This window comes from Colius striatus, chromosome Z, assembly GCF_028858725.1.
Source record: "Colius striatus isolate bColStr4 chromosome Z, bColStr4.1.hap1, whole genome shotgun sequence".
Taxonomy (NCBI): Eukaryota; Metazoa; Chordata; class Aves; order Coliiformes; family Coliidae; genus Colius; species Colius striatus.
Genome location: NC_084790.1, coordinates 5,451,325 through 5,478,381, shown reverse-complemented (window position 1 = coordinate 5,478,381; position 27,057 = coordinate 5,451,325). Strand labels below are relative to the sequence as shown.

At 49.1% G+C, this 27,057-nt stretch overlaps 1 protein-coding gene across 3 annotated transcripts in view; it reads right to left on the bottom strand.

Annotated features, from left to right (window-relative positions):
• IGF2BP1 (insulin like growth factor 2 mRNA binding protein 1) overlaps window positions 1–27,057 on the bottom strand; it is a 30,819-nt gene that overhangs the window by 1,961 nt on the left and 1,801 nt on the right. The window contains exons 3-11 of one of the 3 annotated variants that reach the window (XM_062017978.1): window positions 7,315–7,363; window positions 6,775–6,826; window positions 5,963–6,026; window positions 3,403–3,684; window positions 2,637–2,771; window positions 2,269–2,391; window positions 1,667–1,802; window positions 1,440–1,566; window positions 1–134 (exon numbers count right to left, since the gene is read on the bottom strand). In XM_062017978.1, the coding sequence (XP_061873962.1) occupies window positions 1–134; window positions 1,440–1,566; window positions 1,667–1,802; window positions 2,269–2,391; window positions 2,637–2,771; window positions 3,403–3,684; window positions 5,963–6,026; window positions 6,775–6,826; window positions 7,315–7,363 (1,102 nt within the window). The remainder of the gene's footprint in view (window positions 135–1,439; window positions 1,567–1,666; window positions 1,803–2,268; window positions 2,392–2,636; window positions 2,772–3,402; window positions 3,685–5,962; window positions 6,027–6,774; window positions 6,827–7,314; window positions 7,364–27,057) is intronic. The other 2 variants (XM_062017979.1, XM_062017980.1) reach the window with 2 other exon arrangements.

Genomic DNA, 27,057 nt, shown 5'->3' with positions numbered 1-27,057 from the left:
CTTGATAGAGGCACTTGCAAACCGGGAGAGTTGTTTGATGTGCTGGCCCTTCTTGCCGATGATGGCACCGACCGCCTGAGCGGGGATGAACACGTGCACCGTCTCCTGCTCCGGAGGCTGCAGGAACAGTGGCACTGATCAGGGCTCAGTGCCACCACAGGGATCACGGCTCCAAGGCCACTCCAAGTGATGCTGAGCCAAACTACCAAACCCCCGTGGGCTCTGAGCACCTTCTCATAGAATCACAGAATGGTGGAGGTTGGAAGAGAACTCTAGAGACCATCCAGTCCAACCCCCTGCTAAAGCACATTCCCCTCAACCAGATCACATAGGAACATATCCAGGCAGGCTTTGAAACCCCTAGAGAAGAGGACACCACACTCTCCCCGGGCAGCCTATGCCAGAGCTGCCTCACTCTGACAGTAAAGTTTTTCCTTGTGTCTAAGTGGAACTTTTTCTCTCCCAGCTTTTGTCCATTACCCCCTGTCCTGTCACTGGGTAAAGCAGAAAAACGTGTTGCTCCATCCTCCTGACATCCACCCTTTAGGTACTTTTAAGTGTTGATGAAGTCCCTCCCTCCATCTTATCCTCCTCCAGGTTAAACATACCCAGGTCTCTTAAGATAGATGCTCCAGTCCCCTGACCATCTTGGCTAGACTATCTCCAGCAGTTCCCTGTCTTTCTTGAACTGAGGAACCCAGAACTGGACACAGGACTCCAAATGAGGCCTCACCAGGGCAGAGTAGAGAGGGAGGAGAACCTCCCTCTCCCTGGTGCCCACAACACTCTTAATACATCCCAGAACGCCATTGGTCTTCTCAGCCATGAGGGCACACTGCTGGCTCATGTTTAGTTTGTTATCAACCAAGACTACCAGGTCTCTCTCTGCAGTGCTTCTCCACTACATTTGCAATAGTTTAAAAGATGAAATCATAGAATCATTTTGGTTGAAAAGACCTTTAAGATCTTTGAGTTCAACCACTAACGTCCCACTACCAAGCCCACCCATGGTCCTCAGCACCTCAGCTCCACGGCTTTGCGATATCTCCAGGACTGAGGACTCCCCCACCTCCCTGGGCAACCTGGGACAGGGGATGACAATCCTCTCAGGGAAAAAGTTCTTCCTCAGCCCCCATCTAAACCTCCAATGTGAGGCTGTTTCATCTTGTCCTATATCACTCATTACTTGGGAGATGAGACCAATCCACCACCTCTCTACAGCCTCCTGTCAGGGAGCTGCAGAGAGTGCTCATGTCTCCCCTCAGCCTTCACCATACTGAACACCCTCAGCTCCCTCAGCCACTCCTCATCAGGTTTGTGAGGAGATCCTGCTCCCGAGCTGCCTGCTGACAGAGAGGATGCCAAAGGCAGGACCTTGACCATCGCAAGGGGAGATCCCCAGCTGGAGGCAGGAGTAGTTTGAGCTGCCAGGGGTTCACCTACCATGAAGGAGCTGTACGGTGCAGCCCCGGAGACACTGCTTGGTGGAGGAGGTACTGCGTTGGAGGAGGCAGGGAAGAGGCCAACTGCAGCCAGGTTAAGGCCAGGGATGAGGTGAGATTGTAACTGTGGGTGAGAGGAGAGAAATGCTCATTGCTCTCATCAGGGCATCCTCCTAGAGAGCTCCCATCTGCTGAGACGCGGGACAGGGCCAAATCCCACTCACACTCATGGCAGCCACGTCGTTCTCGTAGGCTTCCCTCACTTTCTTCATGATCTCCTGCTCCGCCTTGCAGCAGTTCTCAATGGAGCCCTTCACCGTGATGGTCCTCTCGGGGTTGTACAGGGTCAGGTCCTGCAAGCTGATGGGAAAGGTGGTGTCAGTGCCAAGGCCATGCCCTGCCCAAGCACTACATCGAGCCCTTCGCACCTTCCAATGGGTGCTTTTGGGGTGTCAGGGACATGGGTTCACGCTGCCACCCTGTACTGGGACTGCCTGGTCTGAGCCAGAGCAAGGACCAGTATCACGGTTTGCATATTGGGAAATCAACTCAGAGACATGGTTTAAAACTCCAGTCCTGGCCTGGCACTAAACCAGCTGGTCCTGACCTCTGAAGAGATGAGAAGGGGGACAGCGAAGGGAACAGAGAAAATATAAAGACAAGAATTTTCAAGAGATCTTTGTGAACCCGAGCCACAGTCTGGTTTCTCATCTAATAGGGAGGCATCTCAGCCATCTCTCATCACATCACCCATCTCATCCTCCCCCTCTGCCCTGGGCTGAGGAAAGTCTGCCCTGGTTTCCCCAAAGGGAGCAAGGAGCCTTACGACGAGATGGTGATTTTTGTCTCCGTGTCTTGCTCCACTTTCTTCAGGTTTCGCCCTTCTTTGCCGATGAGACGCCCCACAAAGTTGTTATGGGCCAGGATTTTCAGAGGCACTTCATCAGCCCTTGAGAGAAGAATGGAAGAAAAAACACCAACATGAAGGATTACTGCAGCCAAGAGAGGAGAGATTTGGTACAGAGGATAGGGGAAAGCTCAAGTATCATTGCTTGGAGCCCCCAGGCCTCCCAAAACCAAAGCTCCTGCACATATGGGAGCATCCCCTTGCTCTGGGTGTTGGCATGGTACTGCAGCCCAGAGAAGAGCCATGGATGGGATACCTGTGCACAGATGGGTGGGGAGGAACCTTACGTCTTAGTGTCCTTTGCCTCCTTCTGCATGATCTCCAAAATCATCTTGCAGGCAGCGGAGCAGCCCTCAGGGGTGGAGTGGATGCTGATGGCTTTTTCTGCAGCTCCTGCATTCTCTTTCCGGTGTACATCGATCCTGCAAGTAGGGAATAGGCGCTGGGGCTGAGGCTCTGCAGCCTCCTGGTTGCTCTGCTTTCCCCACGTCCCTGTGAACTGCCTGGAGCTCACACTTCCCTGGGTTTTATGCATCCAGGGAAGGCAGGGGGAGTTAATTCTAGGCTTGATATTTGACATGGATGCAGCACTTAGAAGCTCATATCACAGAAATCCAAATTAAGCATCAACATCTATTTACTTTAAGCAACGGAGGTGATTTAAGTGGTGGAACAAGCACATCCCTGGGGGACAGGATAGGCTGTTCATCACTCCACATCTTGGATAAAGCATTCCTTGAGGGACTAGGGCCGCAGCCAACACAAACCCAGGGGCCAAGCAGGAGGGTGCTGAATGAGACTGGCTGAGGCAGCGACCTTCCCATGTGCCTGCACAGGTCCCATCCCAGCCAGGGCAGTCTGGGCAAAGGGAGGCATGTAGGGTAGTGCAGCCATGGTTGGGACAGGGTATGGGAAGGCAGCTCGTGGACACACTGCCCTGCATGGCAGGAGTGCTGGAGGAGCCTCAAACAGCCCCTTCTCCAAAACCAGCCCACCCTCAGACATGACCACAACCCACGAGGCGCAAAGAAGCGCCTGGGAGGATGGACTCACTTGGACTGCGTCTGCTTGGTGATGTTCCTGATGGTGGCCCCTTCCTTGCCGATGATGGCCCCCACGTACTGGGTGGGCACCAGGAGGCGGAGGGGGATGTCCACAGGCTGCTGCTTGGCTGGTGCCCCTGCAGTGACGGGGGACCCCTGCCTGGGGGCACCACGTGCCCCAAAGCCGCCCCGCCGCCCATTCTCTGGCCCTTGCATCGACTGCTCATCGGGGATGTAGGAGACCTTCAGCGCATGGTTCTCCAGCTGGTGCCCATTCAGCTTCATGATAGCTCTGGAAAGGAAGAAAGGGTTGGGGTGGGGGTTCCTCCTGTCACGCTCTCACGTCAAGCAGCAGCACGTCAGCATCTGCTTAACCCAAAACGGGCCAAGCCTTCCCTGGTGTAACACCTGCTGAGGAAGCGCTGGGAGAGGGGAAAGGAGATCATAGCATCATAGAATGGTGGGGGTTGGATGAGACCTCTGGAAACCATCCAGCCCAACCCACTGCTAAAGCAGGTTCCCCTTGATCGGGGGGCACAGGAATAAGTCCAGGAGGGTTTGGAAACCTCCACAGAAGGCAACTTCTCGCCCTCCCTGGGCAGCCTGGGCCAGGGTCCCTCACTCTCAGAGTAAAGAAGTTTTTCCTTGTGTTTAAGTGGAACTGTCTGTGTTCCAGCTTCTGTCCATTACTCCTTGTCCTGTCATTGGGCACTACAGAAAAAAGTGTCACCCCATCCTCCTGACATCCACCATTCAAATACTTGGAAGTGTTAATGAGGCCTCCTCTTAGTCTTCTCCAGGCTAAACATCCCTAGGTCTTGCAGCCTTTTCTCCTCAGAGAGGTGCTCTAGTGCTCTGATCATCTTGGTAGCCCTGAGCTGGACTCTCTCTAGAAGTTCCCTGTCCTCTTGAGCTGGAGATGTCACTGATGTCACAGGGAACTGTCTGGACTTTTCATCCAGCCTGGATGAGCCCAAGTATTTTAAGGAGAACATCTCTGAGCACCTGGAGCAAGGACAGAATCAGGCAAGGAGAGATTCCCATATCTCCTCCACTTTCTGATTTTTGTCCAATATTTCAATCCTTTCCTGGCAGGACTTCAGGGACTGCAGGAGCTGAAAGCTGTCGATAGATGGAGCTGGCAGCAAGAGCAAAGCCACGGCTTTGGCCATTGCTCACAGCAGCTCCTTCAAAGCTCCTCGGCTTTCTGCAGACGCAATCCAAACTGCAGCTCTCCAGGAAAGTGGTCAGTGACATAACTCTTGCAAAAAAACAAACAAACAATCTGGATCACAGAAGCACAGAATCGTTACAGTTGGAAAAGATCTTTAAGATCATCGAGTTCAATCACTGCCCTCATACTGCCAAGCCCATCACTAAACGAGCCCATGTCCTTCAACACCTCATCTATGTGTCTTTTGAATATCCCCAGAGATGATGACTCCACCACCTCCCTGAGCAGCCCATTCCAATGCCTAATAACCTTCTCAGTGAAAAAGTTCTTCCCCATCTCCAGTCTAAACCTGCCCTGGTGCAACTTGAGGCCATTTTCTTGTGTTCTATCACTCATTATTAGAGAGATTGACCCCCACCTCACTACAACTCTCCTCCATGTAGTTGTAAAAAGCGATCATATCTCCTCTCAGCCTCCTCTTCTCCAGGCTAAATACCCCCAGCTCCCTCAGCCATTCCTCATAAGATTTGTTCTCCACACCCTTCACCAGCTTCGTGGACACAATCTGGACAATCTAGCATCTCTGGACACAATCCAGCACGTCCATGTCCTTCTTGTAGTGAGGGGCCTAAAACAGTATTTGAGGTGTGGTCTCACCAGTGCCCAGTACAGGAGGACAATCACTTCCTTGGTCCTGCTGGTCACATTATTTCTGACACAAGCCAGAATTCCATTGGCCTTCTTGGCTACCTGGGCACATTGCTGGCTCACGTTCAGGTAGCTGTCAGTTAACACTCTCAGGTCCTTTTCTGCTGGACAGCTTTCCAATTCCTCTGCCCCAAACAGATCTTAAAGGTCTTTTTCAACTAAAATGATTCTATGATTCTATGGAAAGGAAAGTGAAATAAACAGCAGTGCAAACTGAAAATTCATTGGGTTTTCATTTAGTGCAAAGTCTGACCTTCTGTGGGCAGGACAAAAAAGGGAGCTGCAAGTCTCTCCACGACACAGCCATCAGCCAGGGAGGACATATGTACCTGATGCCTACCAGCTTCTATGACATTTGGTCTCATTATTACTTTTTCTGGAGAAATTGTATTCACACGATTTCAGGAGTTCTGAAAATCTCTACTTCCCTTGAGCAAAAAGTTGTAGTTTTACTCTTTGAATTACAGAGAAAAGTCTAAACAATTGGATGTCCATCTGAAGGTGAAGGAAAAGAAATCAGAAGTCGGGGAGGGTGTCCTCAAATCTGCTATATTTTTAGCCAAAATTTAGGAATTCTGGGGTAATCTGACTCCCAGAACTGGAAATCCTGTTTTCTGCAAGCAAGGAAGGAGCTGGAGGTGGAGCAGGGAGAGCAGCCTGAGCTCCTGGGGAACCGTGGGGCACTCACTGCCTGGTCTGCTCCCGGTTGGCGTAGGTGACGTTGACAACGGCCGTCTCGCTGTCGGTGTTCACTACGAGAAAAAGAGGCAGAGATCAGAAAGGCAGAGGGAATGCCTCAGACCAAAGCCCCTCCAAAAGCTGCAAGACCTCCTTGGATGAGCCTCTGCTCAGATGAGGTCCCTCTGAGGCTCCCTAGGGATCTGCAAACATTTTTCTCCTGCAAGGGAGAAGAGTGTCGAAGGATTTGTGCCACACTGCGACTCACCCTGGACAGCATAGACTCTCCTGCAGCAAAGCTCCAAAGCCAATTCCATCCTGCTATCCCTTCCCAGAGCCCAGGGAACTGTCCCAGGAGCATCTCTGAGCCTTCCTTTCCGTTTCTAGGAGGGTTATGGTAACTCTACTCTCATTAAATATCCCGGGGGCAATATTAAGCCTCCCGTCTCAACCGATCACCATTAGAGGCCAAGATAAAATCTGTCAAGCGGAGACAGCGAGTCCCCAGCAGCCTCGAGAGAGCATCCTGTGCCTCCGCCAAGGAAAACCCTCCTGGGGACCTGCGGGTGCAGGGGGAACGTGCTGACCCAGCACCCGAGGAGGCACAGCCACAGGCACTGCCTAAACCCACAGCACAGGACTCATCTTTTTAGCAACAGGGAACAAAAAGAAAGCCCCAGCCACCAGGCTGAGACCTCTTGACATCTTTAGCCTCAGCTTCTGCTGACAAAGAGAAATCGCGTGTCTGTCCTCTCCCTCCTCCCCCCAAAAATAGCTGAGGTAGAAAATATCTTAAGTACAGCTTCTTTTTATCAGTCTTACCTTGCTCGCAGTTTTCTACAGTGCCATACTGGGCTAGCAAACCATCCAGAACCTGGGAAAGTGAGGGGAAAAACAATCCGCTTTACACTGAGATCGCCAGGACAGACCAAGGGAAACACAATCAGTCAATCAAGGCAGCTTTCTAGTCATTTCACAAGCAATTAGATGAAGGAAGCTCCTGTCTGCCCCAGGACGTTGGACCCAGGGGCCTCGGAGCCAGCTGGGGGGAAAAAAAAGAGTTGGGGAAAAGTGGCAGCAGTCGGCAGGAAGAAAGGATCCATTTTGTGCCTTATACAATAGATAAATCCCACAACCCGGTTATTACTGAGGATTTTTGTTGGCGTGGCTTATGTTGTTTCCACCACTTGAGTTTGCTCCAGTAAAGAAAATGGAATAAGCTACAGGGATGCAAAGGTCTGGTGTAATTAGACCCAACTGTTAACAAAGAAAAGGAGAAACCAGTTTTAATCCCAAGTACAGAAACGTGGGGGGAAACTAATCCTTAAATGTGATCTGTGCCTCTCCGCTTGCTCCTCTTACCTCCCATCGCAGCTGGGGTGGGATGTTTCGGATTTGAATTTTCCGGCTCCTGAAACAAATGAAAAGTGATTAAAAAGCAAATTTGGCATCCGAAAGGTGGCTGCCTCACACTGAACTGTTGCATGCTGATGTATCTCATCAAGCTTTGCATTTCCACACCCTACCAGGGCTTCTGATGGCTTTTTGGCTAATTACACCCGGTCTGGTTGGTGCTGGTTTCGTGCTGGGAGCTTCAACAAGAAAGAGACATCAAAATACCCCCCCCCGGTCCCTGACCCTTTGGCACTGCCTGGAGCCCTAATATAGGCACTGGTGGAAAGGCAGAGGCTTTTGTCAGGTTAAGCAGAAGCATCAGAAAGCAAAAAGGGAGATGTGTGTTCATCTGCCCTCCTGCACTGGAGGCATGAAGGGACGACCCTTGGGACGCCACTAACTGCTGGTGGGACCTGCTGAAGCATCACCACCACATCCAAAAACCCATCTGAATTTAACCAAGGAGATCAAGGCATGGGCATCCCGGCTCCCCCACCCGAGATGGTCTCAGGCTGCTTCTCCCTTCACATTTTTGGCTCTTCCTAACCTTACTTTTCCCAAAATAGAAACTCTTTTTTAAATTCTGATGCCAAATTTGCCCCTGGGGGTGATATCCTCCCCCCAGCCTCCCCCCCTCACTGTGCAGCTGCTGCAGACAGCTGAGAGCAGCCGTGGGCTCGTCTGGCGGCTCGAGCACCGTCGTGCAGCCACACCACTGTGGCCACCAGCACCTCAACATGCTGCCAGGTGCCCCATGAGCATGAAGGAAACGACACCTTTAGGTGCCCGAGGATGTAGCTTTTGTGGGTTCAGTCCACACGTGAACAGCGCCAACCCCCTGCAAATGACTGGCTACACCCATGGGGCTCTGTTTTGCAGGAATTACCAAAATGGCTGAATTTTAAGATGCCTAAAGAAAAGGAAGATAAATGCCCTGGCCATGGCAGGCACTATAGCAGGTAAATACCCCCAGACTTGCTCATTATAGACTTGTGCTTCAAATTTAAAGTGTTTATGAATGTGTGAAGTAATAAAAAAAATAAAAGGAGAGAAAACGAGATTCCAGATCCTTGTCCTCTAATTACACAACTCCAGAGGGTGGCTCAGCCCATTTGTCAATGAGCAGAAATCACCGCAGCATGAAATGGCCCAAAGTCATGGGTGGTATTTTGTTACCACACAGGTAAGGATTCCTTCTCAGCCCCTTCACCCTGCAAGGACAAAGCAGCTGGCTCCAGCATCCCCTCTGCTCCAAACTGCTGATGCAAGCTCACACACCCCCAAATCCCCAAAAGTGCTGGCCTGTCTGGCTGGTTTCAAACAAAACCAGAACTGATGTTTCCCAAAGTCACTAAAGATTTCTTAAAGATTCAGCCCAGAGGGATGGGATGGCCAGATACCTTTCCCTCTACAAGTCAAAATGAAGCAAAAAAGGGATTTTCTTCTCTCCTGCCAGCTCGGCCAGCAGGAAGGATCTGGAACACCAAATTGTATCACTACTGCAGCTGAAAACCAGGTGGATGAGGAAAACCTCTTAAAATCACAGCATGTCAGGGGGTAAGGGGCTGCAGGAAGCAAAGAGGGATGGAGGGGGGAAGTGCAGGCACACTCTGAAACCAGATGACTCGTTTACACGCTAATCCACCTCCCAAAATGAACAGGAGGGAGATTAAGAAAATCAGAATGCGAAGAATGTCACAGAGTCCAGAGAGGGTCAAAGGGATTTGAAGTGACAGAGGAAACCCCGGAGGTCTCCCACCACCCACCCCTGCCACGGAAACTTCTCCAGATAGCTACAAGCATCTGCACAGGCAGAGCATGTGTTCTGCACATACGTGACCAGAATCAAATGCTCTATGGAGAGAAAAGAGCCATTTATGTCCTCACACTGTAATTCAGCTGGTGGCATCTAATTTTCTACCCCTAAAAAAAAACCCCACAAACCTATATATATAATTAATTAATATTTTATAAGAATTGATTCTCCTTTTCTGAGCTTGCTAGAGCATCTGCACAGGCAGAGCATCACATCCACGTCGGCAGGGAAAGGTGAGGGGCTGCTCTGGGCCTCACTGGAGACGCTGCCCTTTTATTAATGTTAATTAACCCATTCGTGATTATCCCATTCACATCCCATCACGACCACACCGCTGGGATTGTTTGCTGCTCTTGACAGCCTCTGTCGGTGATGGATATTAAATCCTCCCAAGGCCACGCTCAGAAGGGAGAGCTGGGACACATCAGCCCAGCTGGGTGAGCTACACAAAGCACAGTGGGGACCCACGAAATTCTGGGATGAACCACTGCCCTAAACACTTGACTCCGGGCCCATCTCCACTAGTACTCGTCCTTCCCCAGGGACACACCTTCGGTGAGGTCTGGCTTGGCATGAAATTGCCCTCCCAAGGGTGAAAACCTCCCACACCGATGAGCAGCCCCTGCCCGCATCCAGCTCGGTCTGAGCGCTCAGCAGTGGCCCGTGGTTAGAATTACAGAGGAAGTCATGAATAAATAAACCCCGCTATTTGCTTTGCTCCAAGCAGGTCCTGCTGTATTCAAATCCTCATCACAAAATGCCACTCTTGGCACCACCAAAGGCGACAGCCCCGCTCTGCCCACTCCCACTCCCACCTCCGCTTTACTCCCAATAAATAACTCTGCGAGACAGCGATTCCCCGGCTTTTTATTCACAACGTGCCAAAGGCAGGAGCTCCTCCCTCTTGCACCGCTGAAGGGATCTCGGCTGCCAGCCAGGACCAGCGCTCGTGCCCATCAGGCAGGCAGGAGCCACAGACCAGCCCTGGCATCTCCAGCCCCTGGGAGAACGCAACAGCTCTCAACGGGTGCTGCGCATCTCATGCCGAAGGTTGGAGCCTCCCAGATCCTTGGGGTGAGACGGGGTGGACTGATGGACCTGGTAAAAAACACTTCTCTTTGCACATCTGAATGGTTTCTGCTCACGTGCTGGTGGGGTTTTTATTTAAAAAGAAACAAAAATACATGAGGATGGAGAGAGGAGGGTGAAGAGCTGCAGGGTTGTAAGGGGAGAGGAACCACAGGTCCCAGGGATGGGTCCTGGCATTACCCTCCTCCTACTCCACGCTATGTCCTGCTGTTTGTGATAACTGCATTTTAACATCCCACCACATCCAACCTTCAGCCCTTGAAAACCTGCCAACGGACGTGGCAGCCCTGTGTGGATTTGCTGCCTCTCCAGCAGAACTGGGAGGCAAAGCGAGATCTCTGAAATCTCTTGATGCTCTCAGTAAACCCTCCCTGGCTGTGGGTTGGGCTCATTGGGAGCGAAAATCCACCCACTCTGATGCAGCCAGACTAACAGGAGGCTGTGACAGGACCTGCATCATCGAGTCACCCCACAGATGAGCATCTTGGGTCAGTCTCTCATTACCCCCGAGCAGCAGAAGCATCAAGATCTGCTCCATCAAAGGCTTTCCTCGGGTTTCCTTTGACCACCTCTTTGAAGAGCTCAAGACACCAATAGGTCAAACCTCGCCAGGGGGAAAAGTAAAGAGATGGAGCAAAGTGCCATGGGAAAACCCAGAGAATCCAGCAAAGGGACAAGGGAGATCCTGCATACTGGGGTGCTGCAGAGATTTCTCACCCTCTCGCACTGTGCCCATCAATACTGCATGGGTCAGACCTAAAGTGCACCAGGAAGAAACTATTCTCCGAGAACAGAGAAGCAGAGGTGAAATAGGAAAAAGCAGCAGCAATGGAAAACCTCGTCACCTCAAAAAGCAGCCACTGCTGGTTTCCAACAGCCCTGGAGCCATCTGGAAAGCTCTGTGTGTCCCTAATGCCCACAGATACCTCAAAGCCCACGCGGCATCGCTGGCCCTCGGTGGCATGTCGGCAGCCACAGCCTCAGAGCTGCACACCCTCAGGTACCCACAGCACATCAGCAGCACAGACTGGTACCCACGGCACAGACAGACAGGTACCCACGGCACGGATGGACTGGTACCCATGGCACGGATGGACTGGGACCCACGACAACCTTCACAGAAAACCCTGATCACGCAGAGAGGCAGAACCGTCCTTAAGAATCCCAAATCAGGTTTGGGTTGATTTTTTTCTCTTGTTGTTCATTTTTTAATTTTTAAATCCAACTGGGAGACAGATTCAGCCGTCAGCATCCCTTTTCTCTCACCCGTGGACACATCCTCAGAGATCGCCTTCCAGAGGGTGGCCAGAGACTCCCACTTAATTAAGAATCTGCTGGTAATTCCCCAGAGCAGACTGGCACAGTGGCAATGGTGGCAGGGACCCAAGAAAGGGGCACCAGCTAGTTAGGAGCAGGCAGCCTGGCCGTGGGCCAGTGGGAGGCTGGGACTGTCCACCGCGAGCCAGAGACGATGGCAGTGCAGCAGCGGCACAGACTGGCCTCTCTGGAGGGTTTCCCTCCCTCTTGCACGAGCCCTGTGTCAGGGTTTCAAGGTGAATTCTTTGGGGCAGAGCCAATTCTTGCTGCACCAGCAGCATAGGCACATCCCTGCTGCAAATCTTGCTGCAGCCTCCTCCTGATGAGGTTTTGGCCATAGGTCCCAGCTGAGATAAGAGTTGCTTCATCCCAGCACAGAAAAACTGGAGAGATGTTTGGAGAGGAGCATCATTGCACCCACAGCCACTGAGCAGATCAAGCAGTGGGGCTTGGGATAATATCTGCATATCCCCATGGCACCCTGAGGACGTGCCTCCTTCCCCTGCCCTGCAGCACATGGAGCCTCATGGCACAGGCAGGGACTCACCGCAGCCTGGGGCTGTTTTGCCAACAGGATTTGACCTCAAGCATCACCAGCACTGGCAGAATGGAGCCAGATAAAGGGATCAGCGTGGTGGGCACAGGGAAAGAGAGGAGGAGAGAGGATGCAGGAAGTTCAGGTCACCCCAACTCTTGCTTTCTAAGCAAAAATGTTCGCTGTAATCTATGTGGAACAGACACTCACAACCATCTGTGTTACTGGCATGAGATGCTCTACAAGACTCATCTTTAGGGAGCAATGACAACCCCTTGTGAGTGAATGAGCCCCATAGTGCAGCCATCTCCAGCACAGTCAGCCCCACAGATTTCCTTCCCCTTCTGCCACCTGTCCAGACTTTCTCAGGACAGCTTGATTTCTTTTTACCCCAAAAGCAAAAGGCTGATTTAGCATGCATCTGTGAAAGAAAGGGCCAATCCTGAGCACCAGAAGCTGCCAGTCCTCTGTTCCCATCACTCTGCAACAAGCCACTTTCTGTGGGCTGTTGGCTACAATACCTCCCCTACATCCAGCACCTCCTGGACCTTCTCCATCTCCCACCATGTATTTCTTGAAGCAGAGGTGACTCAAGGCACTGAGATGCTGAAGGACCAAGTGCTGATGGCAAAGTACAGTCAAGATCTGGGCTTTCCCCTACTCCAAGCACTGACTCTATCCTGGTCGTATCTTCTACCATTCCTGCAGCTCCTTGGGGCAGGAGGAAGATGGCCAAAGCCAGAGACATGGGGAGACCTACTAGAACTGAACAACATTAATGATGGCTTTTCAATCAAATGCAAATGTTATGCAAATGTGTGAGCTGAAAACACAGAGCATCCCTGATTCAATTAACAGCATTTCATTTATCTAGTTAGGCTTTGATTCAGGAAAGCACTTAATCCTGTGCTTAATGTGTTGTTGTTGGTGGTTTTTAATGTTTTAAACATTTTTAAATAGGAAAATGTGGTTGCTAAGACACAAACGTTGCCAGGGGGACTCAGAGAAAAGTTGTAGCAGAAATTACTTGCTTTTCCCTTATAAATAGATAAGACTTTAATTTTGCTGATATCCCTGCCAAGCAGGAATATTATCTTTAAACTCCCTTAATCGACAAGAAAATGAGAGCACAAAAATGGAAATACCTGCTGGAACCTGCAGATCCACATCACATCAAGCACAACCTGGTGCCGGCCGCCTGCTTGGGCAGGATCTGTCTCCAGGCTTTCACAGAATCAAAGAATAACAGAATGGTAGGGGTTGGAAGGGACCTTTAGAGATCATCTAGTCCACTCCCCCTGCAGAAGCAGGTCCATCTAGTAGGTCACACAGGAACGTGTCCAGGTGGATCTTGAAGACCTCCAAGGAAGGAGCCTCCACACCCTTCCTGGGCAGCCTGTGCCAGGGCTCCATCACCTCACAGTGAAATAGTTTTTTCTTATGTTTAAATGGAACTTTTTGTGCTTGGCTGCAGCCATTTCCCTCATGATTTGCCATCTTTTTGCATTGCCCTCCAAGCCAACACATGTCCCCATTTCCTCACATGTCACTCAGTTGTTGCGCTACTAAACCCACTGACACATGGACTTCCCAGCAGGATGAGGCACCCGAGGCCCTCGCTGGAAACACTCACATGCTGGAAAGGCAGGAAAAAAAACCCATACCAAATTCAGCAGATGATGCTCGAGCAAGGCCAGCAATCCAAATTCCCTCGTCAAAAGCAGCATTACTAATGTTTGAGTCATACTTAAGCAGAGACAGATATTTGGATCTTTGTTTGAAGCCAGACCTCCTGACCCAGCTTCTCACAGAGGTGCAGTAGCTCCAGGTTGAACTTTTGGAGCTTTTGTGTTTTGGAAGAAAAAACTCAATGTGGAAGAGAGAGCAATCATAGAAAAGCCTTCCCCTGAGCTTGTAAAGAGCCTAAAACCGGATCTCTGAGATTTGGAGCCGTAACATTTGTCTTGAGCATTAACGCTTAATATTCAAGCATATCAAGAATATCCAATTTGAGCCTAAGTCAAAACACGTAGATTTGATCCTGTGTTTCCTAAAGGTTGGGGGATGAGCCCTAAATTAAAGGCATTTTTCACAACACTCAATTTTTCTGCCAGAGTTAAGGTCATCAGTGCGTTCTCCTGCCCATGCCACTCCCTACCCCTCATTGCCCCTCACAGCAGTATCACCCAGGCTCCCTATAACCCTCTTGTGCCACTTCCTTCAAAGCCTGGCTTCACCACTGAAGCTGCTGACTGAGGCAGATTTGGGCTACAACTTGGGTTGTGATATGAGGCAGGTCAGTTATGGTCCCACAAGAACAAAAAGTGGTAGAACCTCATCAAAAAGTTCCCAAATGTGCTACAGTTGAGCAGGATCCAGGAGGGATGGAATGTGAAAGAAGAAGGGCACTCCTTTTGTTGCCCTGAAAAGGGATCCAGCTTGCAGCCTGCTCAGGAAACACTGATTTAAACAATGACTTTTTTGTATCTCCCATAAAGAAAGGCCAAGGGTCTCCCAGAGAACCATCCCCTGCCTCCAAAACAACTGCTCCCACCAGAAGTCAATGTCATCAGTGCAACAGACTCTTCAACCCTGATACTCTTTCTTCTAAAACCATTTTGTGTTATTTTGAGCTGCCATCCTCCTTCCTTCCAATCCAAATGACCTGCTTGCCTTCATACCCTAAATGTTCATGAAGACGCAACTTCTCTATAACCACACCCCAGTGAAAAGCCTCTGTGGTCAGGGGCTGCTGTTCGCTAAGAGACTCAGTCAAGGCAAGAGGAGAGTCCCAGCTGCGCCTGTGCAACAGCAAAGCCAGAGCTGCAGGGTGGCTGATGGGAAGGAGATTTGGGGGTGGAATAAAAGGAAGAGGAGGTTGAGAAAGAAATATGCAAATACGTATAACAACGAGATTAAAGCAGCAGTAGCAGAAAGAAAAGCAGAGAGAAAACCAGGCTCATCCCTTGAAGAGAAACAGTCCAAGAGGCCCCTCCTGAGGAGATCAGGCCAAGCCAACAAAGACATGTGGCTTCCTGCAGCTGGAGGGGCACAGAAGTGAACTGGCTGTGGGGTTTTGGAGAAACACACCCTCCACGCAAGAGTCTCATACAGACCCCCTTCCCTTGGCTAGCAGTTATCTCTGGCAAGCAAGCACAACGTGATTAATCCTTTCCATCAATCATCTCACCCACCAGAACTTGATCATGGGCTAATAAATCTGTCTAATTGGTTTCTCTCCATTAGCTCTTTTTTGGAACCACTTTATACAGAGAACATCACACCTAATAATCAATGAGATTTTTTCAGGACACTGCTGAGAATGAGTTGTCCACAAGGAGCCCTTTGGAAGCCTTGGAGAACTCATTCCTGGTATTAGAACAGCTGCTGCGTATCTCAGGTGCAGAGGGGAGAGACCAGAGCTGGTAAAAATGCTCTGCCTTGTATTCACTCCTCTGTTAACTGCTGTGCAGCCTTTCCACTCCTCATTTTCCCCATTGATCCTTCATAGATGGACTGGCAAGGAGCACACACCACGTCCACCCAGGTAAGTGCCAACCTCTGAGAGGAGCCAACACTCCGATGCTTCAAAAGATGCAAGAAATCTCAAAGAAATCTCAAAACTTTGACTCACCAGAGGAAGACTCTAGTCATCCCCTGGACTTCTGCAGCTAATCCTTACCAAAGTCAATACATCAAGTGTCTGCAGACAGGACAAGTTCAACAGTAAGTAATAGAGAGGAGAGATGGATGAGGTTTATACAATGCATCCATTTTGCATTATCTTTCCATTCTAATTCCCAGGCAGGTTGCCACTCATTGAAAGGCTCTTTTTGATGCTCTGAATATGCCCCAAAGCCCACCTAAATTTGTTGTGTTCCCCTGACCCCAGACCTCAGCAGGACATGCTGCCTCTGACAACCAGGTGGCAGGGAACACACCAGTTCCCTCCCAGCCAGGAGCTTGGCACCACTGTGACCCAGCAGCCCTCGAGACATCTTGAGGCATTCTCACCCCTCCTCGAGAAAAACCTGAAATCGCAGTTCTCAGAGACACCTGACCCCTGAGCTGGCACTGGCTGGCCTATGAACACACCAACAAACGTGATGCTTAAAGGTAAATTTTGTTGCAGACCGTTATGTGTGGAGGAGCAGCAGAAGTGAGACTTTCCTCACCCCATCTTTCACCCTTGTACCTTGAAGCCCTTCCGAGACTGTCACTTCAGAGTGCAGCACAGGTAACTAACTCCAAGGTAGCTGAGCAAGGGAGCAGGTAGTGTCACCTGCATGTCCTCAGAGCGCTGGAGGGAGCTCTGCCAACTCCAGAGCTGTTAGCTTCCCTCCACCCCTGACACCCATACAAAAACCTGCACGAAAAGCACACGGGACAGAATGCATATTCTGCATTTTGGTGCATTTTGCACACCTCAGAGCATCTCCCTTCACTCACCACAGCTGACTTTGAATAGAAAAGTTCCTGAGCGTGGATTCTCTCTCAGCCACCTGCCTTCAGGAGCTCTGACATCAGCCATTGGCACAGATGGCTCCTGCCGTTCTCCCCATATCCAACAATGTACAACATAAGAGCCTGGAATGTGTGAAACCCACAGCATGGTCCCATCAACTCCTGCTCTTTGCTACCACCTCTGTTAGGGTGCTGGGGATGGGCTTTCGGCCAGCAGATAGGTGCCACCCGTGAACCTCTCACCCACTTCTTACCACGAGAGGGCACCTCTGCCCTCCTCCAGCACTCAGGAGGCATTTCTAACTGGTATCCAGTGGCTCTGTTGGTGCTACAGGCTTGGGGATGCTTTGAGATGAGTTCAGACTTAGGAAAGCAGCCAAGTTGAAGCTTTGAGCAACTTCCAGACTGCCAGCATGAGCAGGAACCCCAAACCCCATCAGCACATGCTCTTGGGTCTTAGAACACTCTAATTTCTCACTAATTAAGCATCATTATCAGGGTGATTGTCAGCTGTCACTCAGATACGGCTCATATCATTTTGCCTACACAATGTATCCAAGGACATCTTTTCATTCTGGGTTTCCAGCCCCTCCCCTGGACAGTGGGGTATTGGCCTCTTACTAGAGACTTTACAAACCCCACAAGGATTCAGGGCCCCAACAACTTCAGATGCACAAGCACGTGCCAGCATGAGAAAGGAAGAGGAAACAAAACTGCCTGTGACTTCTGAGGGTTTTTCTGATCAAGGCCTGTGTCAGGAGGTGGTGGCACAGGGACCTGCAGCTTTTGAGAGCTGCTCCACTGCGGTGTTACCACGCTGGAGAGAGGCACAAACTCTGCAGAGCCTCTTGTGCCTGGCAGGTACAGATTTGTCAGATAAGAACCGGATCAAAAATTGGTGCAGGAGAGTCTCTGTGCAGGGCCCTGTGCCAGTGGCACCCAGCCTGTTTTAAAGCCAAATCAGGTTTAACCAGTGCAGCGATTGCACGCAGACAAGCCCTCCAAGATCAAAGTAGACTCATAAAGGGAGAATCCAGAAGTTACAAAACGGATTATACTATCTTCTGAACTTAATTCGAGGGTGGAGACCCTTTTGTCAGAACTCAAGTTAAAACCTGTGATGCCATATCAGACCTGCCAGTCCTCCCAGTTTGAGTGGGGAGGTGGCAGGAGGCGGGGGCTCATGCCTCCAGCAGCCTGGGCTGCGAGCAGCACACTTGTCCCCATCACATTGAGCACAAGTCCCAGCTCAGGTCCAAGACAGGAGCTTCTAAAGCCCCTTCCAGCCCAGACACCAGCATTGGTGGGTCCAGGTAGGGATGGCACACAGATCTGCAGTGGGTCTCGCATCGCTGCCGGGGCTGTGGCTGAGCCCCACGTGGGTTACAACTGCTGAGGATTTTCCACTGAAAACTGCAAGTGAAATCAAAATGTGTCTGCTCTTCTGTCTAAGGGAAGGTAAAGAGAAGAAAGTAACTGAGACAAAAAAAGTTCAAGCGAGGTTTTTATTACTTTTAAATATAAGAACCAACTTCTTTACCAAATCTAGTTGAAGCCAGACTCAGTTTCTCTTGCATTTCCTCTTGACAAAGGAGGCAAGGGCAAAGCAAAACTCTTCTAGGAAAACACAATCTAGTGTTTTCATCAAAAAATGAGAAATCGTGGTTTCCCACAAAGAGCCTTCATTAGGAGGAGGAAAGATGCCAATGAATCCACCTTGGCCAGTCTGGTCAAGGAAGCCAGCAGTGCCCACAGAGCCTACACTCCTCGTGCATCTACTTGGGTTTGGGAGAGAGCTAAATCCTCCAGCTATTTCCTTCATCTCACGAGAGCTGGACCAGCAGTAGAGGAGATGCAAAGTTTCCAGACAAGGAAAGATGTTCTGTGTTTGTTAGTTTGGTGTTTCAGGTTTTTTTAGCAAGGGAATCATGAGTAAGAGAAGAAAAGGAAAAGGCTGAGGCTCAGGTGGGACAAAGCAAAAGCTGGAAAACGGCAAAGATGGGGCTTTTCTATTCCATTGCTGTCCACCTGGTTACAGAGTAAATAGCAGTGCCCAAGCAGTGCCATTTAAAGCCCACCACTGCTTCGGCACAGGCAGCATGAAAAGCCAACCTGACAAACACACACCAAATAAATTCAATGCACCATTAGGGAAACCCAGCACAAAGCTGTCTGAATATCTGATCTGGATTTTTTCCTAAGTGAATTCCCCTCAGACATGTTCGTGCCCTCTCTCCTGTCTGCCTTCCATAAACATTCCCATCGCCAAGTTTTACTGGCACAAACAGCAGCAGAAAGTAGCAGGAACAAGTATTTGGGGAAACTAAATATATAATTTGTGCTGTGCAAACGTTCATGCCAGGCATGCAGGGGTGTGCAGCCAGTAAGGCACAGAACAACATCACGGGGCGGATGAAGGATCATCAGGGAAAACGCTTCCTTCAAGCCGCAGCTTTTCAAAAGTCACAAATAACTCTCTCCCGCCAATGTGTATCACATATAAAAGTCACAGCCACTTTGCATCTCTGCCACAAGCAAGAAGAGGCTGCAGATGTCAGAGAAATCTGTTGCGTTATTAGCTCAGCTGCAGCTGAACGCTAAACAATGACTATATAAAGTTCGTATAAAGTTGTATATTTAGGCTCAAATTCAGCACATGGCTCACTTTGCCATTGAAGCAGCCCAGTTCACTTCAAAAGGATGGCTTCCCTGTTCAAAAGCACAACCTTAGGAACCTTGCGAATCTGAGCCTAAATGTACAACATCTATACGAGGTTCTTGGCTTCTCGTGCAATTACACCCCAACAAACAACTCCATAAAGCCTCACAGCAGCCACAAGCTGCTCTCCCTTAGACACACCACAACTGGCTTTTAGTCTTTGGTCATTTTCTCAGTTTCTTTGTAAATACTTTTATGCCAGAGGTTTCAACCACTGATCACAAAACACGATCTTCTTAGCAAAGGAAATAGGTACACTCCAACATGTACATGTGTGTGTGTGTGGGTGTATACAACACACAACTATCTGCCCCAGAGATGAAGGCTGCTTGCATGTGACAAGTAGTAACCGAGGAGTAATTTGGCTAAACCTGACAGTCTTGGTTAGAAGGCAGAGCTGCAGAACTCAGCAGTGTTGCTGTTGAGGATGCAGCATTTCCCAACCCCTCACAGGTAAACACTGCTATTGCTTATGATACCTTCAGATGGGTATTGTTTAATTGCAGGTAGTTATCTGCACGCACCACACTCAGAAGGTCCAAACCCACAGCTTTGGGTCCTGTGGGAGTTTAAGCAAAGTCAGTGCTTTGCAGGTGATAAACATCAGAGGAAATGTAGAGCTAGAAGGGAGAATGGAGCATCTCAGGCATCACTGCATCCCCACCCCATCATGCAGCAGCTCTGTGTCCCTTATTCTGCACCTCGCTCTCAGCTCCTGACCCCCTGCCCATACCAGGAATCAAAATTCCTGGGAGCTGTTTGACAAACAAATAGTTTGGCAAACCTTTCGCTGTGAGCACCAACTGCTCTCAACACAGATGAAGAGCTAAAAAGTCAGGGGGAGAAGTAATTTCTCTAGTCCTGCACCCCCAGCATTCACTCCCTCCTGCAGGGCTGCAGCAGCCTTTGTGGTTTCGTGGGGGAAAAGGGGCAGGACGTGGGGGGGACAGTAACTGCTGAAACCTCCTGGCTGTGAGCTGCAAATCTCAAGAAACAAGAAGGAATCCCAAAAGTCAGATTTTTCAAGAGCGCTCAGCACATCAGGCGCTAATCGCTTCTGAAAACGGAGCTTTTATTTAGACGCTTAAACACGAGTCAGAAAAATCTGGCTCCAATTGTGGGTGAAAATCTGGCCCTGAGAGCCTTTTTATTTTTTGTTTAGTTTTATTCTCTTCCCTTTTATTTGGCTCTAGATCACTATTCTCCTGCCTCTTTCACATGTCGGTCCGGGAGGCTGCTCCCCCAGGATCTCTGCTCTTAACCTTGGGGGGGGGTGGGGGGGGTGGGAAGAGAAACAGCAGCAGGGCTTTTCCTCAGAGTCAAAACTTTCTCCTTTTTGCACAGATCAATTTCCCTGTAATCTCAAGTGCTGTTTACACATCCCAATACCCCGTCCTGGGCGGGATTTGCATCTCGCTGCATGCTGTGTGGAGCTCTGCCAGCTCGCAGCGGTTCCCAGTGCTCAGGGCTGCCGCCGCTTTTATTACAGGTGGACCGTGTTCGGAGCATCTTAAAACTCAACCTGGTGGATTACTCTTAAAAAATAAAGCAAGGACTTTGTTCTGCTGGGGATGCAGACAATTACAGTAGCTAGAAAAGTGTGAAATTTCAGCTCTGACCATGTCAGGGCTCCCAAGTGTCAGTTACAATAAAATAAATGACCCATTTCCTGACGGATCGCGAGGCTCCTCGGAGACGGACAGACAGCTTTATAATGTTTGTTTATTTTCTCTTTTTTTTTTCCTTGATGGAAGGCTGTGCTCTCCTGCTCTTTGGCATCAGGAGTTGGGAGGAATGGGCATGCTTTCATGCCCATGCTGCTGCCCTGGCAGTGCCCTCCCAGCTGCTCCCACCCTGTTTCCAGCACCATCCCTACGACGTCTCCTGCTCCCTCACCAAGAGGGACAATGGGATGAGAGTTGTGGAGTGTTCCCCGCAGGAAGACCTGGCAGGACCCTGGAATGGGAAGCAGGACCCCAACCTTCACAAGATCCCCTTCCAGAAAGCCCTATCTGTTGCTAAGTCTGGCCAGAGGAGAATTCACTTCAAGTTTTATTTTTGGTTTAAATCTTTAAACCATGAAGACTTCTCCAGCACCTTCAAGAGCAGGCTATGGACACAGGACATAACCAATGTGGAACTGGTTTCCACTCCCCTTCAGTAGGTTATTTCATTGGTTTTAGGAAAACTAGCTTAAAACAACACCTTACATTAACTTTCCCATAGCTCCCTAGGGGTACTACCAATGCACAAACGGTGTAAAACCTCCAGCCTGCTTTGGTCCAAGGCATCTACCCTAGCTCAGGGCAGGATTGGAGTGGGAACGAACCCCCTCAAAGTCACTTTGTCCAATTCCAACGTTCTCCTAGCCCATCCCTTCAACAGGGACTTGGGTTTTGATGCTGCCTAGGCAGAACACCTCATGGGTCACCAGAAAACACTCAAGGACAAGGACAGACAGACAGATGGAGATGTATGGACACCCCTCCAGCACTTCTTGAAGAAACAAGGAAAACCTTCCAGCTGAGACTCCTGCAATATCCCCAGCTCCACAACCTCCAGGATAAACTTGCAATTTTCAGTTAAACTCCAGCAAAGATTTCTGAGCTCAATTCCCTGCAGAGCTTGCGCATTTACTGGTGACGAGCAGATGAGCTGGCAAGGCAGCGGGGCTAAACGACCACACACCTCTCTGGAGTGGACACACACTCCCATGGGGCTGGGCTGCTCCGTTCATAAAAAAATGGGTCAAGGAAAACTTTCCCAGTGAGCAGACTACTCCCTAACTGCCTCTGCAATGCCTCTCTTGCCTCTCCCTGCAGCAGCTAAAAGCCATCCAAGCAGATGCCAGCATAGGGCACCAGCCCCGTCACTGATGCATTTTTCTCCTGTGCCACTTGTTTTCTTAATTTTTTACAAATTTGCTGGTTAAGTGCCTTTTTCACCCTCCAGGTACTCACTGCTGGACCCTCCCAGGTCATATTCATGCTTCAAACCACACAAAACAAAAAGGTGCACGAAGGCTCAGACCCCTCTGTCAGCAAGGAGGATGGACAGACCTTGCAAACTGCTTCTTCTGCTGGTTCCTCCCCACTGTTCCCCCCAGTTTGTTGGGACCTGTCTAGTAGCTGACAATCCCTGGCATCCCTAAACCCAGAGAGGCAGCTCACAGTGCTGGTCACAACTGGATGATTTAGGAGTGCACATCCTCATTCCAGCTTTTAAATGGTCACGGTGAAAATGAGTTTTCACCTAAAACTTGTGAAAAGCTCTTTTCTGGAGAAAAAAAGAAACAACCAAACCAAAACCAAAAAAAAAAAAAAAAGGAAAAGTCTCTGCAACATCTTAAAAAGACTTTTTATTAAAAAGAAACTTACAGACTTCAGGTCTCATGTTGCTCAGTTTTGTGGGTATTTTTCCTACTCCTCTCAATTTTTGAGAAGTGGGAGACACCAGCCTCCCCTGGGGGCTTCCCTATGTGTTTGCTTTGGGCTCCCACTTCTCCCCATCAAAACTGTTCTACCAAAAACAGCATTATCACTCAAAAAAGCAGAAACACCTCCTGCCTGCATTGAGAGAGGCACTTTCCACTCCTAAACCCAGCAAATCTGGAAGGCAGTGGAAAAGTGGGTGCTGGAGGGAAAAGGGGCTGGAGACATTTCCTCCTGCTCCAGCTGGAGTTGCAAACACCTGGGCCAACCTTGAGCCATCCTGAGCAGTCTGAACTATCCCCAAAACTCTCCCAGTAACTCTGGAAAACATTAACATCGCTGGGGGCTTGGGCTGGTGGGGCAGAAATATCTCTTTTTTTTTGTTTTGTTTTAATTCTGAAAGGTCTCAATTTTCAAAGTGAGTACTTTAACCCCAACTTCCCTGAGCCATATCTCTGTTTGCTTGGGGTTTTTTTTAACTGAAAAGGCAAAGACAGAAACGAATTCAACTGGGAGAAGCAGATTCAGTCCTAGCAATTGCTACCAAGGTTCTCCAGGGAATTAGGTTTATTCTTTTCTTCTAAATTGAAAAAATGATCAAGCTCTTAACAAAGGGCATCTGCTCAGGATGGGCTCCATCTTCTACAAGTTCAAAATTTGAAGCCAGAAAGTTTACAGCTAAATTGGAATTTCTTTGACATATTTGCCAGTTACAGGGAAATAAAGGCACCTCACTCACTTGAGGCTGAAAATTCTTTCTCCCAGACAGGTTAAAATTGGTTAAATTATCTCAGTTTTAAACCTCACAGAAGAAACACACTGACAAATGATTAATGACTGATTTAATAACAAATTATTTATAGTTTTTCTAGCTGGAAATCATAAAAAATTTATTAATTTCCAAGTGACTACAGTTCTCAGAGGTGTAAAATCATCTCTCAGCTCAGAGCTGGGGGCTCACAGAAAGAATGTAAAGAAGAAATCAGGTTTGTTACCCACTCCATTTGTCAAAAAAGTAGGAACAAACCAAATCCCACTAAACTCAACATCCTTAGAAAAGAGCATTCCTCCTGCCTTTCAAGCCCTGCTGTAAATAGGGATGCTACTATTTATTTTTAATTATACTAGAACTTGTAAACCTGTTTCAAGGGGAAGAGAATGATCTCAGGACTGGATTAAACCCATATTTCACCTCAGAGTTCAAGACAATATCTGTATTTCACATGGAAACCAACTACCAAACTTTGTTCAGATCAATCTCTAGATAATCCAGCCACCACAAAGGAGAAAGATTTTTTACTAATGCTGACAAACAAAGAAATCACACTCACTATTATCCAAAATTTCAAAGTATTTCGTTACAAACAATTAGTTGCACAATTTTGCACAGGCGCAAAGAGCATTTCTCTGGTGTGAAAACATTCATTTGAAACAAAGACTGGGAAAAATAAAGATAATTGCAAGGTTTCTCCATCCATTTCTATGCACTACACTAAATCCTCACACCCTTAAAAATATTTAATAACTCCCACCTCGGCTTTGGAACACACAAACACCCCAAACCTCTGAGTTGTTTGGGAATGATCTCTACTTAAAAATCCCCTTGCAGTTTTAAGTCTGTGGGCTGTTATCAACCCAGCTCCCTCTTCTCCCCCCCACCCCCCTCCCCAGTTACTTGGTTTCATTCTCTCTGGTCGACTCACTTCCACATTCCTCATATTTGGAATGTCTGCTTGATGGATTCACTTTTTTCCCCCCTCACCCCTCCTCCTCTCTTCATTCATTCATTCTTTCGACTCCATCAACTTCGGGCTTTTCAGCCTCCCAGTTCCACCACCCCCCAACCCAATCCTTCATCTTAAGTAGGAAAACAAAATTATTTTTTTCCCTTAAAGAATCTTTTTGAGTCTTTTGAAGAACACAGCATGTAATAATTTTAAGGTGTTTTTTTTGTTGTTGTTCTTGTTTTAAATCCTCTTAAGTTTTTCCAAGCTTTTCTATCAGTAAAATTAAAGAAGAAAATCACTCCCAAACAGATACTTAAAACAAATCTTGAAGTTAGTTAACTTTAAAACTCAGGGTTGAGGGGTTTTTTTAAACAAAACGACACATTCATCAGCACTGACTTTTCTTTACAGTCTGATACTTCTACAGAATTTCGTTAAAATGGTTCCCCGCGATCATTAACATAATTTGAAGCTTTTAAGTGTTATTTGAAGAAACATTGTAATTAAACAACTCTAAACCAGTTTATCCTTTCTGGCCATTCTGGTGCAAGAGTTACACGCAGCAGTCACCCTTCCTCGAGCCATATGAACACGTTCAGTGTATTTTAACTAATTTCTACAACGACTTTAGGGACAGGAGAGATTTTAGAGAAGGAAACACACCACCAGGGAAGATTTATTTGCAACACACAACTTCACCGGACACATTCATTTCCAAACCCACCCAAAACAGTTTTCCTGAGCATTCCTAGTCATGCTTTCAAACAGAAGAAAACACAACCAAAAAGCCAACTATTCTTTTTTTAATGTCATAAATTAGCTGGGAAGCACACTAATGCTCATGACCTGTTTTCCCACATTTTAAAAATTAATATCAGATTTGGGGGGGAGAGGGAGGTTGTTTGGTTTAGATCCCACCAAACTCATCGGATTTTGTCCTCACTGCTCGCACTTAATTAACCATTTCCTGTTCCATGCGCTTTAAACTGGAAAATCCAGTCTTGGAAACAGAAAGGAAAGGGGAAAAAAAATAAGTCGCCTTTGAGGCAGACCACCCCCACCCCCCCCCCCGCCCCCATCATCTCAGCCCTTACCCAGGGCGGCGGAGTGGGGCAAGCGAAACACACCAAACTACCCTGAAAAGCTCTTCTGGGGTGAACAACCTGCCAAGTTTACAAGCAGCTGCCAAAAAGTTGCTTTTTCCCGAACTAGAAACACAAACTACTTCCCCAAATCGAGACAAAGTAACCGCGGCCGCTGCCCAGGGCGTCGGGGACACCCCTTCAGGCTCCCCCACCAGCCCCTTCCCAAGCGATCGACAGGGAGAGCGGCTCCTGTCACTTTAAAAGCAGCACCCGGAGAAGGGAAGAGTTATTTTAACCACCCCAACCCTCCCCCCAAAAGGGGGGAAGCAGCCGAGTGCGAGGCATAACACGTTTTAAGGAGAAACGCCAAAACAACCCTCCTGCCACCTATTGTGAAGTTTCCCCCCCTCCCCCCCAGCATTTCTTGCAATTACAGACACCACAGAAATAGTCGCATTTTCAGCGAATTTCTCACACACACACTCTTGGGGGATGAAATCTGCTCCCTCCCCCTACCCGCCGCCGCCACCACCACCACCCTATTGATTATCCAGCAGCACTTAAAAAAGAGAGGAGTTCTCTTTGAGTGTTATTGTCAACCTTGGCAGAGCAATTCCAGTAACACCCCTTTGCACACTGATACTTAAGCCACAGCAAGTCACCCGGTGCTATCCCCAGCACTATCGATTCCCCCACCACGAGGTGCTAAAAATCAAATCCCAATGAAGTCTTGGCTAGGAAATTATTAAATGTCTTTGGGTTTTGACTTTGCCATCAGTCCTGGCCGGAGGAACCCGCTCTGACATAGACAGGGTTGCAAAGTTTCGCAGCCCCTTGAAGGGAAGACAAGTAGGTGACCCCAAAAATGGGCTCCCACCACCCAGCTGAAGGGGGGGTTGTTGGTCAAGAGACCAAGGAACTGGGAGAGTTTGGGAAGCAGAGTTGGCTTCGCCTCCTCCCTCCGCGCCCGGGCGTTGAAGTAACTGCCTCATCACGTGGCCGACGCGGGTTTCGGGCTACGCGATCCAACGTGGACTATTTGGGGTTGGGGACTAACTCGCCCTCAGCCCAGGCGGCCTCTCCTTGAGCTGGCGGGGGGGGGGGTGGAAGGGGGTGGGGGTTGGTTCTCTGCCAAAAAACCATAAATACTCTTTATATTTCATCGGTGACCGCCGGCGGGGCTGGGGAGCGCGGTGCCCAGGGCCGCTCTGCGTCCTGCACACCAGCCCTGCGACCAACAACAAAGGGCCAAGAAGATGGAGAGGGCCTGGCTGGGCAAGGCCGTCAGCCATGGGTGAAGCTGCTTGGCAGGTAGACAGAGACCACCAAGAAACGCTCTTCTTGCCCCAAAATGAAAGTTGCCAGCGGGTAGGAGCTAGGCCAGCACCCTGCACCCTCTGGGTTTTAAATCCCTCCCCAGCATGGCACGGGGAGACCAGCCCCATGTTGGGTTGTTGGGTTTTTTTTCCTCCTCTTTGAGTCTTCACCATCAAATCCCATCAAACTGCACTTTTTTAGCAGATTTTT